The sequence below is a fragment of the Palaemon carinicauda genome, chromosome 40 (genome assembly GCF_036898095.1).
Source record: "Palaemon carinicauda isolate YSFRI2023 chromosome 40, ASM3689809v2, whole genome shotgun sequence".
Classification (NCBI taxonomy): Eukaryota; Metazoa; Arthropoda; class Malacostraca; order Decapoda; family Palaemonidae; genus Palaemon; species Palaemon carinicauda.
The window spans coordinates 37,032,900-37,046,597 of record NC_090764.1 but is presented as its reverse complement, the minus strand read 5'-3'; the positions used below and the strand labels follow the sequence as shown (position 1 = coordinate 37,046,597).

General features: G+C 45.1%; 1 protein-coding gene across 3 annotated transcripts in view; it reads left to right on the top strand.

Moving 5' to 3' along the window:
* Positions 1 to 13,698, top strand: part of in (protein inturned) — a 134,458-nt gene that overhangs the window by 112,658 nt on the left and 8,102 nt on the right. For all 3 annotated transcript variants that reach the window (XM_068363501.1, XM_068363502.1, XM_068363503.1), the window contains exon 22: positions 13,382 to 13,524. In XM_068363501.1, coding sequence (XP_068219602.1) covers positions 13,382 to 13,524 — 143 coding nt within the window. The remainder of the gene's footprint in view (positions 1 to 13,381; positions 13,525 to 13,698) is intronic.

Genomic DNA, 13,698 nt, shown 5'->3' with positions numbered 1-13,698 from the left:
CCATAGAGGAGGTTTAGTTTTCCATGATCAGCTCAAACCTTTCAAGATTATACTGTAGTGACCAATGTGGTAACATCCCTGACTTTCTTGGCAAAGTTGCTGAGTAAGTCATTCTTTGTGACTTACTTAGAAACTTTGCCAGGGCTGTGTATGCACTTTACAGTGCAGTAGGGGTATATCTGCTTTAGCACTTGAAACTACATTTTTCAATATTAAACTTACCCGATGATCATATAGCTGTCAGCTCTGCTGCCCGACAGAAAAAACCTACGGGCGGAATACGCCAGCGATCGCTATACAGGTGGGGGTGTACATCAACAGCGCCATCTGTCAAGTAGGTACTCAAGTACTCGATGTCAACAAGAACCAATTTTCCCTCTGTCGTGCCAATGGCAAGACCTACTAAATACACCGTCCCTAACTGGAGTTGTTTTCACAACGATTTGGTGAAGTACACTTTTCCAGTTTTGAGCTTTCGCTATGCAGGGGTTTTATCTTCATTTCAAAACTTGAACTCGTTTTGGATAGATTTAATTATGGTGACGAAGAGAGTATGGACTCTCTTTCACTTTTAAATGGCCGACCCTTCCCTTAGACGGAAGTGTGTTTAGGTTTTTGGTAATTTTGCTTAACAAGTTATAGATCTATTTATTTTATATCTCTCCGCCTTTATAGGCCTCTTCGATTAACTTTCCATTTATTATAAACTTATAAAAAATTAATTTTTATGTTTGTTTATAGGCGACCTTTCCTAATAGTAGGCGGTCCTTACTTGGAACCGAAGTTAATTAACATTGAGCCCGTTATATCGTATTTAACCTTTTAACCCTTTTACCCCCAGGCTCTTTGGAAATTTCCAACCCTTAACCCCCAAGGGGTAATTTTTTCCCCAGCACATTTTGCAGTATATTTTCTTTAAATTGCTCTAACAGCCTTAGTTTTTGTCATAGAGAGGTCGGGTTGGTCTCATTCTCTTGGAAAATGCCTGAATTTTCTAAAAAAAATATAAAAAATATGAAAAAAAAAATTTTTATAGCATTTTTTTGCAAGGACGTACCGGTACGTCCATGGGGGTAAAGGGATGAGTTTTGTGAAACGTACCAGTACGTCCTTTGGGGGTAAAAGGGTTAAGAATTTAATACTTTTTTAATTTTAATGTTTTATGAAAGAATTTCTTTGATAGTCTCGTACTGTTTTCAAAGATGAACTAACGTTTAGTTTTTTAGTCTCCGCAGTTGTTGACGTTCAGAACGTTCAACATGCGCTCTATCGTTACGATAGAGAGAGAGTGTATCACGGTTTCACGTTGCAGTAAGAGTAAACCGATTCTAGCGTTTCGTTCATTCTTTCTTAGCTTAAATGGTTTAAATTCTAAATAAAGGAACTTTTTATTTGGGAAACCTTTCAGTTTTTTCCTTTAGCAAATAACATGTTTTAACGATATATAATTGGGCTCTTCTCTCAGGTGCTAAATCAAGAGAGAAGAGAGAGAGAGATAGAGACGGAGGGAGAGAGAGGAGAATAAACGTTTCGTTCAAGCAGGTAACGTTGTTCTCGTTTTTTTACTCTTCTCCCTAGTCGCTGTAGGGGAAGAAGGTAAAACGTTTCTAGGGTTTTATTCTTGTTCCCAGGCTTTATGCGGTGAGAGATTGTAAACGTAGTTTATTTGATCTAGTGTTTAGTCTCTTTTCCAGCCACTGAATTCTTTATTTTTTTTTATGTTTTTCTGTTGCATTGTAAAACTGTTTTTGCAATTACTACCTTTTAATGAAGGATAGGATTGCGTGTTTCAGGTAGAAATCAGTTAAAGTTTCGATTTCAGTGAAATAAGTGCAAACAGAAAATCAAAAGTGATAAAGTGATATGCGCAAAGTGTTACAGTGTTGCGTCCGAGGGTTCGTCTGCTCGTGCCAGTTGTTCACCTAGTCCGGGACCTCTTACAAGCTCCCAAGCCCAGGGGAGAAGTAATGTCGAACGACTTATGGGTTCCACAGGCCTTGATCGACGAACAGACGTTTTTCCCTCCGTGGTTTCGGGCGTATCTACCCACGTTAGCCGACGTGAGATCGCCCCACCCACACAAAGACGAGAGAGCCCATTTATTCCTCGTCTGCGGAAGAGGTTTCTCGTAAGAAACCATGGACCACATCTTGCAGCTTTTTAAGTGCAAGTCGGTCCCTTCCGCGCAAGTCCAACGGCCTAGGTGTAGCCACTGGGTCAGTTCGGACTCGCTGCAGTCATCCGACGACTGCACTCCTCCCAAGAGAGGCAAGGTGGTACCGCAACTGGCAGTAACTCCGTCTGTTGCCGCACCAGCTGTTTTAGACCCTCAGTCACAACGGACAGTAGCTCCGTCTGTTGCCGTTTTTTGTAGACCCTAAGTGGTCTTTACTGCAGTCTATGCAGACTCAGTTAGCTGCGGTTATGCAGGAGTTTCGTGCGGAGAAGGTTGACACTGCTCTCGTTAGCCTACAACCTGCCACGGTTGTGCGCCCAGCTCACGCTGAGGCTGCCTGCTCCCACACTCCGGCTGCGGAGAGCTCTACCTCCGATGCGCAATCGACCCTGCCAGACGCATGTTAATGTTAGCCGACGTGCGGCACCCTCCGTTAACATGCGTGAGCTACCGCATCAGCAGTGGGAAGGTGGAGTCAAGCTGCCGTGTTTTGACGCGATGCGTTAGTTTCCGCAACCCACGGCAGTCCCCACCACGCACCACCACTCCGCTTTGGTTGTTGCCTGCTCCCACACTCCGACTGCGGAGAAGGTTGACGATGCACCCGTTTGCCTACAACCTGCCACGGTTGTGCGCCCAGCATGGCTGCCTGCTCCCACACTCTTGTTGTGAGAGCTCCTCCACCCATGCGCAGTCGACCCTGCCAGACGCATGCTGACTCCCACAGACACACGGAGCACTCCGTTGCCGTGCGTGAGCTACCACAAGCTGCCATGTTTTGACACGGTGTGTCAGCCTCCGCAACCCACTGTGGTTACCGCCACTCGCCCGCAGCAGACTAGTCAGTCAGGAGTTGAGGCTTCCCCACACAGCTTTGGTTGTTGCCAGCTCACAGACTGTCAAGCAGTTACATGACGTTGCCTTCTGGTCTGCTACTAATGCACCAGTGCTGTATGTCCTCACGCACCTGTTGTGGTTGACAGTTCAGTTTTTGACAGTTCACAGACTGTCAAGCAGTTACATAACGTTGCCTTCTGGTCTGCTGCTTATGCACCAGTGAGACCCTCACTGAGATAACCTAGCTTTTCTCGGACATGGTTCCTGTAGATGAGAAAGTGCTGTTCTCCCTCCTTCTGATATTCCTTTGAGGACTCTGTCATTTGGAGAGGAGCCTTAAGCTGCTTAGCCTCCTATGGACTTTAATTAAAGCATAACAAGGCTTCCAGGGATGGTAAATGGTTCCGCTTCGGTCGCTAACCCCGTCTGTTGCCACACCTGCTCCCATAGACCCTAATGGGCTTTGTTGCAAGACATGCAGTCCAAGCTTGTGTCCTTGATAGAGGATTTTTTACGGAGAAGAACCTCCTAGCCAACAACCTTCCTACCGGTTGGTTGTACGCCCTGTTGACGCTGAGGTATCCTACTCACGTCCGCCAGTTGAGGTGGTTCCTCCACCGGTGCGACCCAGTGTGGGTTGCCAGTCGCACGTTGACGTTAAGCGACTCTCGGAGGTGGTTGTGGACGTTCAGTGTGTCACTAGGAAGACGTTCAACAACCAGCAGAGGTGACTTGTTGTGACGCAGTGCGGCAACCTCAGCAACCCGGTAGGGGGTTGACTGCACAACCCAGACAGTCTAGACAGTTTCGGGTTGACGCTGTACTTCCTCGCGTCCCCATGGTTGACAGTTCACAGACTGTGCAGCAGTACCATGATCTTGTGTCCGGCTCCGTCACGCATCCACCAGTGCGACCGGATTCAGCGAGTCAGACGTTGCCCACTCCGTTGCCGTTTCCTCATCAGTTTCGAATGAGGAACCCTCTGATGAGGACATTGCTGAACAAGACGATCAACCCCCAGCCCTGTTATCCATCCAGAAGATGCTGAAGAAGGAACACTGCCCTGTCAGGCTGTGGATGAGTCTGGTTAAGACACTGTCATCCGTGGTTCTATTTGTGTCACTTGGAAGACTACACCTCCGTCCTCTTCTGTATCATCTAGCTTTTCACTGGAAAAGGACAAGACGCTAGAAGCGGTCTCGATCCCGGTTTCCGGAAAAATAAAGTCTGGTCTGACTTGGTGAAAGGACTTTATCTCCTTTGAAAGGGTCTTCCCCTGACTGTTCAGACTCCCAACCACGTTCTCTTCTCGGACGCATCGGACGTAGGCTGGGGTGCGACATTAGGCGGTAGGGAATGCTCGGGATTATGGAACTCGAGTCAAAGGACAATGCATTTCAACTCCAAGAAGCTACTGGCAGTACGTCTGACCTGGAAAAGCTTCAGGTCTCTCCTTCAAGGCAAAGTGGTGGAGGTGTACACGGACAACACCCTGCTTTGACGTACATCTCCAAGCAAGGAGGGACCTACTCTCTGACATGGTACGAGTTCGCAAGAGACCTCCTCTCCTGTTCAACAGGTCTAGACTTTTCACTAGTAACGAGGTTCATCCAAGGCAACTTGAATGTCATAGCAGATTGTCTCAGTAGGAAGGGACAAATAATTCCAACATATTGGACCCTCCACAAGGATGTATGCAAGAGACTTTGGGCCACCTGGGGCCAGCCAACCATAGATCTCTTCGCAACCTCGATGACCAAGAGGCTCCCAATACTTTGCTCACCTATCCCGGACCCAGCAGTAGTTCATATAGATGCCTTTCTACTAGATTGGTCACATCTAGATCTATATGCATTCCCTCCGTTCTAGATTGTCAACAAGGTACTGCAGAAGTTCGCCTCTCACGAAGGGACAAAGTTGACGCTAGTTGCTTCCCTCTGGCCCGCGAGAGAATAACTCACCGAGGTACTTCGATGGCTAGTAGACGTTCCCAGAACACTTCCCCTAAGGGTGGACCTGCTACGTCTGCCACGCGTAAAGAAGGTACTCCAAGGCCTCCACGCTCTTCGTCTGACTGCCTTCAGACTATCGAAAGACTCTCGAGAACTAGAGGTTTTTCGAAGGAGGCAACCAGAGCGATTGCTAGAGCAAGGAGAACATCCACCCTTAGAGTCTACCAATCGAAGTGGGAAATCTTCCGAAACTGGTGCAAGTCAGTATCCGTATCCTCGACCAGTACCTCTGTAACTCAAATAGCTGACTTCCTCTTATATCTGAGGAAAGAACGATCTCTTTCAGCTCCCACTATCAAGGGTTACAGTAGCATGTTGGCATCAGTCTTCCGTCACAGAGGCTTAGATCTTTCCAACAATAAAGATCTACAGGACCTCCTTAAGTCTTTTGAGACCACGAAGGAGCGTCGTTTGGTTACACCTGGTTGGAATTTAGACGTGGTTCTAAGATTCCTTATGTCAGACAGGTTCGAACCGCTTCAATCAGCCTCCCTGAAAGATCTCACCTTTAAGACTCTTTTCCTGATATGCTTAACCACAGCTAAAAGAGTCAGTGAGATTCATGCCTTCAGCAAGAACATTGGATTCTCATCCGAAACGGCTACATGTTCTACGACTTGGTTTTCTAGCCAAACACGAGCTGCCTTCTCGGCCTTGACCAATATCGTTCGATATTCCAAACTTATCGTATGGTTGGAAATGAACTAGAAAGAGTATTATGTCCTGTAAGAGCTCTTAAGTTCTATTTTAAAAACCTTTACGAGGCCCCTCTGAAGCTTTATGATGTTCAGTTAAGAATCCATCTTTGCCTATGTCAGAGAATTCTTTATCCTATTTTATCAGACTGTTAATACGAGAAGCTCATTCCCATCTGAATGAGGAAGACCAAGCTTGGCTGAAGGTAAGGACACACGAAGTTAGAGCTGTCGCAACTTCCGTGGCCTTTAAACAAAATAGATCTCTGCAAAGTATATTCGACGCAACCTATTGGAATAGCAAATCAGTGTTCGCGTCTTTTATCTTAAGAATGTCCAGTCTCTTTATGAGAACTGCTACACTCTGGGACCATTCGTAGCAACGAGTGCAGTAGTGGTGGGGGCTCCACCACTACAATTCCCTAATTCCAGAACCTTTTTAATCTTTCTCTTGAAATATTTTTGGGTTGTCCGGAAGGCTAAGAAGCCTTTCGCATCCTACTTGATTTGGCGGGTGGTCAAAATCATTTCTTGAGAAGCGCCTAGATTAGAGGTTTTGATGAGGACCTTTAGTATGGGTTGCAACCCTTCATACTTCAGCTCCTAGGAGTCGCTCAGCATCCTATGAGGATCGCGAGGCTCAGTAAGGAAGACGTACTTAAAAAGGCAGAGTAATTGTTCAAGTCGTCTTCCTTACCAGGTACTTATTTATTTTATGCTTGTTATTTTGATTAACTGCTAAAATGAAATACGGAATACTTAGCTCATAATGTCAACATGTAATGCTGGTCTCTACCCACCCCCCTGGGTGTGAATCAGCTATATGATCATCGGGTAAGTTTAATATTGAAAAATGTTATTTTCCTTAGTAAAATAAATTTTTGAATATACTTACCCGATGATCATAAATTAAAGGACCCACCCTTCCTCCCCAATAGAGACCCAGTGGACAGAGGAGAAAATTGGTTTTTGTTGACATCGAGTACTTGAGTACCTACTTGACAGATGGCGCTGTTGATGTACACCCCCACCTGTATAGCGATCGCTGGCGTATTCCGCCCGTAGGTTTTTTCTGTCGGGCAGCAGAGCTGACAGCTATATGATCATCGGGTAAGTATATTCAAAAATTTATTTTACTAAGGAAAATAACATTTTTAAATATTTAACTTAGCCGGTGAATATATAATAGCTGCAACTCTGTTGCTCGACAGACACATACAGTAAAAAAACTCGCCAGCGATCGCTATACAGGTTGCGGGTGTGCCCACCAGCGCCAACTGTCGGCCAGATACCACTCTCGATGTAAACAAAGACTCAATTTCTTCTCTGTCGACGTGTCGACAAGACGTACTTTTTAAATGAATATTTTTAATAAATATTTTATGAAAGATTTTCTTTGAATAGTCTTCGTACTGTTTTCAAAGATGAACTAACGTTTAGTTTATTTATGCTACGCAGTTTGCGCTCTATCGTTACGATAGAGAGAGAGAGTATCACGGTTTCACTTTGCAGAAAGAGTAAATCGATTCTGACGTTTTGTTCATTCTTCTTTCAAAGCTTAAATGTTTTAAATTCTATTTTAAAGGAACTTTTTAATTGAAAAACCTTTCAGTTTTTTCCTTTGGTCAAATAACATGTTTTTTTTACGAAACGTAATTGGGCTCTTCTCTTAGGTGCGATATCAAGAGAGAGAGAGAGAGAGAGAGATAGAGACGGAGGGAGAGAGAGGAGAGAAAACGTTCCGTTCAAGCGGGTAACGTTGTTCTCGAGTTACTCTCGTCCCTAGTCTCTGTACGGGGAGAAAGGATAAAACGTTTTTAGTTTTATTCTCGTCCCCAGGCAATGTACGGTGAGAGATTGAAAACGTAGTTTTGAATGAACTAGTGTTTAGTCTCTTCCCCTGCCACTGATTTTTTTATCTTAAAAGATGTTTACTGTTTTTTGCTGGTATTATGTGCTTGCATTATACGACTGATTTCGCATTTACTACCTTTTGATGAGGGTAGAATTGCGTGCTTCAGGTAGAAATCAGTTAAAGTTTCGATTTCAGTGAAATAAGTGCAAAACAGAAAATCGTAGTGATAAAGTGATATTGCGCAAAGTGTTACAGTGTTGCGTAACCGAGGGTTCGTCTGTTCGTGCCTGTCGTTCACCTAGTCCGGGACCTCTTGCAAGCTCCCAAGCCCAGGGGAGAAGTAATGTCGTACGACTTATGGGTTCGAGAGGCCTTGATCAGCGAACAGACGTTCCCTCTATGGTATCGGGTGTATCTTACCAAGATCTCCCCTACCATAAGGCGAGAGAGACAATTTTCTCCTCGTCATCCGAAGGCTTTTCGCATAAGAAACCTGAAACAAGGTTTCGAGGCCCTTAAGCGAAAGTCAGTCCTTTCAGGACAGGTCCAGCGTCCTGGTTGTAGCCATTAGGACAGCTCTGACCCTATGCAGTCATCGGAAAACTGCTCGCCGCCTAACAAAAGCGTAACACAGACTCCGAGAGTCTTTTTGTTGGCAAGGTTTTGCGGTCACAGACGTTACCCTCGTCTCTTACCGCAACCATTTCCGTTGATCCTAAATGGGTTGTACGGCAAGACATGCAGAATAAGCTTGCCTCCCTTATGGAAGACTATTCTGCCGATTAGTCCGTTGAGCCTAGCCGTTTATCTCATCGAGATCCTGGCTTTCAGCCAACCTAACGTTCCTTTGTGCGTCCTGGTGACGTTGGCGTAGCTAAGTCACGTCAGTCAGGTTGTTTAGAACCACACTCGATGCGGTCTCGTGTGGATTTTCAGCCACATTTGGACGTTAGGCCACTTGCTGATGCTCCTGTTGACGTTCAGGACGTTCGCTAACAATCGGAGTTGACTTGTTTTGACGCTGTGCGTCAACCTCCGCATTCTAGAGTTGTTTTGACTGCTCAATCTAGGCGGTCAAAGCAGTCTCGAGTGGACGCTGTGCGTCCTCACGCACCTGTTGTTGTTGACAGTTCACAGACTGTCAAGCAGTTACATGACGTTGCGTCCTGGTCTTTCGCACCTGTTGTTGTTGACAGTTCACAGACTGTCAAGCAGTTACATGACGTTGCGTCCTGGTCCGCTACTAATGCACCAGTGCGTGTGGACTCTGCTTGTAAAGCATTGCCACCACGGTAGGTCTCTCCCTTGCTTGAGACTCAGCTATTATCGGACAAGGTTCCTTTAGATGAGGAAGTTGCTGTTCCCCCTCCTACTGATATTCCCTTGAGGACTCTGTCAGACAGAGAGGAGCCTAAAGCTGCTTAGCCCTCTATGGACTTTAAATAAATCATGCTGATTTTTAAGGATCTTTGTCCGGATCTTTTTGTAACTGTTGCTCCTCGTTCGCCTAAACGTCAGAGCTTACACTAGGCCTAGCTACTTCGAAGCCGTTGTTTTATAAGCTAGTGCTCTCTCGCTCTCCTAGAGAGCTTTACGTTTGCTAGGCGACTGGTTTATCACCAGGAGGAGTTTGGGGGATACAGCCTTTGCTTTCCCTTCTTTTAAACTGGCTTATAGAGCGAGAGTCTGATATGACACGAGAGAAGTTCTCGGCTTGGGAGTTCCTGCCTCTGCCCAGATAGACTTCTCAAATCTCGTAGACTCTCCCTGGTGCCTGGCCAGGAGACGCTCCAAGATTTTACAGGTCAACTTCACAGCTGTTTTCGAGCCTTTGAAGTTTTGCTGTACAATTATGTCATGCATAAACAAGGCTTTCAGGGATGGCTCCAATGATCTGACAGCCACGTTCTCTGCAGGGACAAGTCCCTCAGGGATGGCTCCATGATTTGGCAGCCATGTTCACTGCAGGAGTACGTAAGAGGCAAGTGCGCTCAATGTGTTCATTGTCAAGACAAACTTCGCGATGAAGTCTACCAGGCTGTCTTGACAGCATTTATGGAAGGCGACTGGATGGTCTCTCTCGACCTTCAGGAGGCATACTTCCACATTCCTATACACCCGGATTCCCAACCGTTTCTGAGGTTTGTTTACAGGAATGTGGGGTACCAGTTTCGAGCTATCGGAGATCAGAGCCTCCCTGTACTTGGACGCCTGGCTTCTCAGAGCCTCTTCCAGTCATCGCTGTCTGAAGGATCTCAATTGGACTCTAGATCTGGCCAAGGAATTGGGACTCCTAGTCAATTTGGAAAAGTCACAGCTGGTCCCATCCCAAACTATTCTGTATTTAGGGATGGAGATTCACAGTCAAGTTTTTCGGGCTTTTCCGTCGGCCCCCAGAATAGATCAAGCCCTGCTCTCCATCCAGAAGATGCTGAAGAAAGAACGCTGCTCAGTCAGGCTGTGGATGAGTCTGGTAGGGACGCTGTCATCCCTGGAGCAATTTGTCTCGCTAGGAAGGCTACACCTCCGTCCTCTTCAATTCCATCTGGCTTTTCACTGGAAAAAGGACAAGACGCTAGAGGCGGTCTCGATCCCGATTTCCGAAAAGATAAAGTCTTGTCTGACTTGGTGGAAGGACAATATCAGCCTACGAGAGGGTCTTCCCCTGGCAGTTCAGATACCCAACCACGTTCTCTTCTCGGACGCATCGGACTTGGGCTGGGGCGCGACGCTGGACGGTCGGGAATGCTCAGGTCTGTGGAACTCGAGTCAGAGGAGCATGCATATCAACAGCAAGGAGCTTTTGGCGGTTCATCTGGCCTTGATAAGCTTCGAGAATCTCCTTCGAGGCAAGGTGGTGGAGGTAAACTCGGACAACACCACGGCCTTGGCGTACATTTCCAAACAGGGAGGTACCCACTCACTGACTTTGTACGAGATCGCAAGGGACCTGCTCATCTGATCAAAAGATCGAGGCATCTCCCTAGTAACGAGGTTCATCCAGGGCGACTTGAACGTCCTAGCAGATTGTCTCAGTCGGAAAGGTCAAGTAATTCCAATCGAATGGACCCTCCACAAGGATGTGTGCAAGAGACTTTGGGCGACTTGGGGTCAACCCACCATAGATCTCTTTGCAACCTCGCTGACCAAGAGGCTTCCAATCTATTGCTCTCCAGTCCCGGACCCAGCAGCAATACATATAGATGCCTTCCTCCTAGATTGGTCACATCTAGATCTTTACGCATTCCCACCATTCAAGATTGTCAACAAGGTACTGCAGAAATTCGCCTCTCACGAAGGGACAAGGTTGACGTTAGTTGCTCCCCTCTGGCCCGCGAGAGAATGGTTCACCGAGGTACTTCGATGGCTAGTAGACGTTCCCAGAAGTCTTCCTCTAAGAATAGACCTTCTACGTCAACCACACGTAAAGAAGGTACACCAAAGCCTCCACGCTCTTCGTCTGACTGCCTTCAGACTATCGAAAGACTCTCGAGAGCTAGAGGCTTTTCGAAGGAGGCAGCCAGTGCGATTGCTAGAGCAAGGAGAGCGTCTACCATTAGAGTCTACCAATCGAAGTGGGAAGTCTTCTGAGACTGGTGCAAGTCAGTTTCCGTATCCTCGACCAGTACCTCTGTAGCCCAAATAGCTGATTTTCTCTTATACCTGAGAAAAGTACGATCCCTTTCAGCTCCTACTATCAAGGGCTACAGAAGCATGTTGGCCTCGGTCTTCCGGCATAGAGGCTTAGATCTTTCCAACAATAAAGATCTGCAAGACCTCCTTAAGTCTTTCGAGACCTCTAAGGAGCGTCGTTTGGCTACTCCTGGGTGGAATTTAGACGTGGTCCTAAGATTCCTCATGTCAGACAGGTTTGAGCCTTTGCAGTCAGCCTCTCTGAAAGATCTCACTCTTAAGACTCTTTTCCTGGTATGCTTAGCCTCGGCTAAAAGAGTCAGTGAGCTTCATGCCTTCAGCAAGAACATCGGGTTTTCGTCAGAAAAAGCTACTTGTTCTCTGCAACTTGGTTTCCTAGCCAAAAATGAGCTACCTTCTCGTCCTTGGCCTAAATCTTTCGATATTCCTAGATTATCGGAGATCGTAGGCAATGAACTAGAAAGAGTCTTATGCCCTGTTAGAGCTCTTAAGTTCTACTTAGCTCGTACTAAACCTTTACGAGGCCAATCTGAAGCGTTATGGTGTTCGGTTAAGAAACCATCCTTGCCTATGTCAAAGAATGCTTTGTCATACTTTATCAGATTGTTAATACGAGAAGCTCATTCACACTTGAGTGAGGAAGACCGATCTTTGCTTAAGGTTAAGACGCACGAGGTTAGAGCTGTAGCAACTTCCGTGGCCTTTAAGCAAAATAGATCTCTGCAAAGTATCATGGACGCAACCTATTGGAGAAGCAAGTCAGTGTTCGCGTCATTTTACTTGAAAGATGTCCAGTCTCTTTACGAGAACTGCTACACACTGGGACCATTCGTAGCAGCGAGTGCAGTAGTGGGTGAGGGCTCAACCACTACAATTCCCTAATTCCATATCCTTTTAATCTGTCTCTTGAAATGTTTTAATGTTTTTATGGGTTGTCCGGAAGGCTAAGAAGCCTTTCGCATCCTGGTTGATTTGGCGGGTGGTCAAAGTCATTTCTTGAAAGCGCCCAGATTAGGGGTTTGATGAGGTCCTGTTGTATGGGTTGCAGCCCTTGATACTTCAGCTCCTGGGGGTCTGTCAGCATCCTAAGAGGATCGCTGGGCTCCGTAAGGAAGACGTACTTACAAGGCAGAGTAATCGTCTAAGTCGACTTCCTTACCAGGTACCTATTTATTTTGGTTTTGTTATATTGATAACTGCCAAAATGAAATAAAAAACTCTTAGCTTATACGATGTAAACATATTTAACTCTGGTCTCTACCCACCTCCTTGGGTGTGAATCAGCTATTATATATTCACCGGCTAAGTTAAATATTTAAAAATTATATTTTAATTATAAAATAAATTTTTGAATATACTTACCCGGTGAATATATAAATTAAACGACCCTCCCTTCCTCCCCAATAGAGACGCAGTGGGATGAGAAGAAATTGAGTCTTTGTTTACATCGAGAGTGGTATCTGGCCGACAGTTGGCGCTGGTGGGCACACCCGCAACCTGTATAGCGATCGCTGGCGAGTTTTTTTACTGTATGTGTCTGTCGAGCAACAGAGTTGCAGCTATTATATATTCACCGGGTAAGTATATTCAAAAATTTATTTTATAATTAAAATATCATGTCTCACAATTCAACTACATAGTTAAGATCTTTTCAGAGATTGGTTGAAGCAGGAATAAAACTATGTGGTATTCAATCTCACATAAGAAAGGACAAGATTATTAGAATTAACTGCATAAATAGAACTAGAGTATATGGTAGATGGTAGGGACTGTAAAAATATAAATGCAAAGGATGACTGGAATTATAAAAAAAAAGAAAATTCATGTACTGTCAGTGTAGTATAGCATGCACATTCAGCTGAAGTAATGACAATGACCAAGAATCAGGGATTAAATGTTTACTGGTAATAAAGCAAATATGTTCAACTTATATACAGTAGCTTCTTAGAAAGATTATGAATGAGAAAATTTAAATATTTGTACTGATATTGTAGGTAACTTTTTTCTAGGAAACGAGTGGACACATGGGAATCAGGGATAAAATATTTACCTGTAATGAAGTATATCTGTTCAACTTATTAAGCTTCTTGGAAAGATTATGAATTAGAAATTTGAATTTCTGCATTGATATTGTAGTTAGCTTTTATTCCAGGAAACAAGTGGAACATATGGGTGCAGTACAGCACTTAATGGTATCAAAGAACACGGAGTTCTTTTTAATTATAATCCTCCTGCCGGAGATGGTGGAAATGGAACAAAGCGAAGAGGTCAGACATTCTCGTACTGGGTTGTTGGGTGAGTTTGTAATATGAATACGGTTCATAAAAATTCTACTTATGCAAAATATGTGAGGCAAATATTATACTGTATTAATGAAAACTATTGAATTTTATTTGAAAGCTTGATAAAACAGATGTCATTTGAAGGTATTTAGACTTGAATGTACCTGGGGTACCCAAAATTATTGTT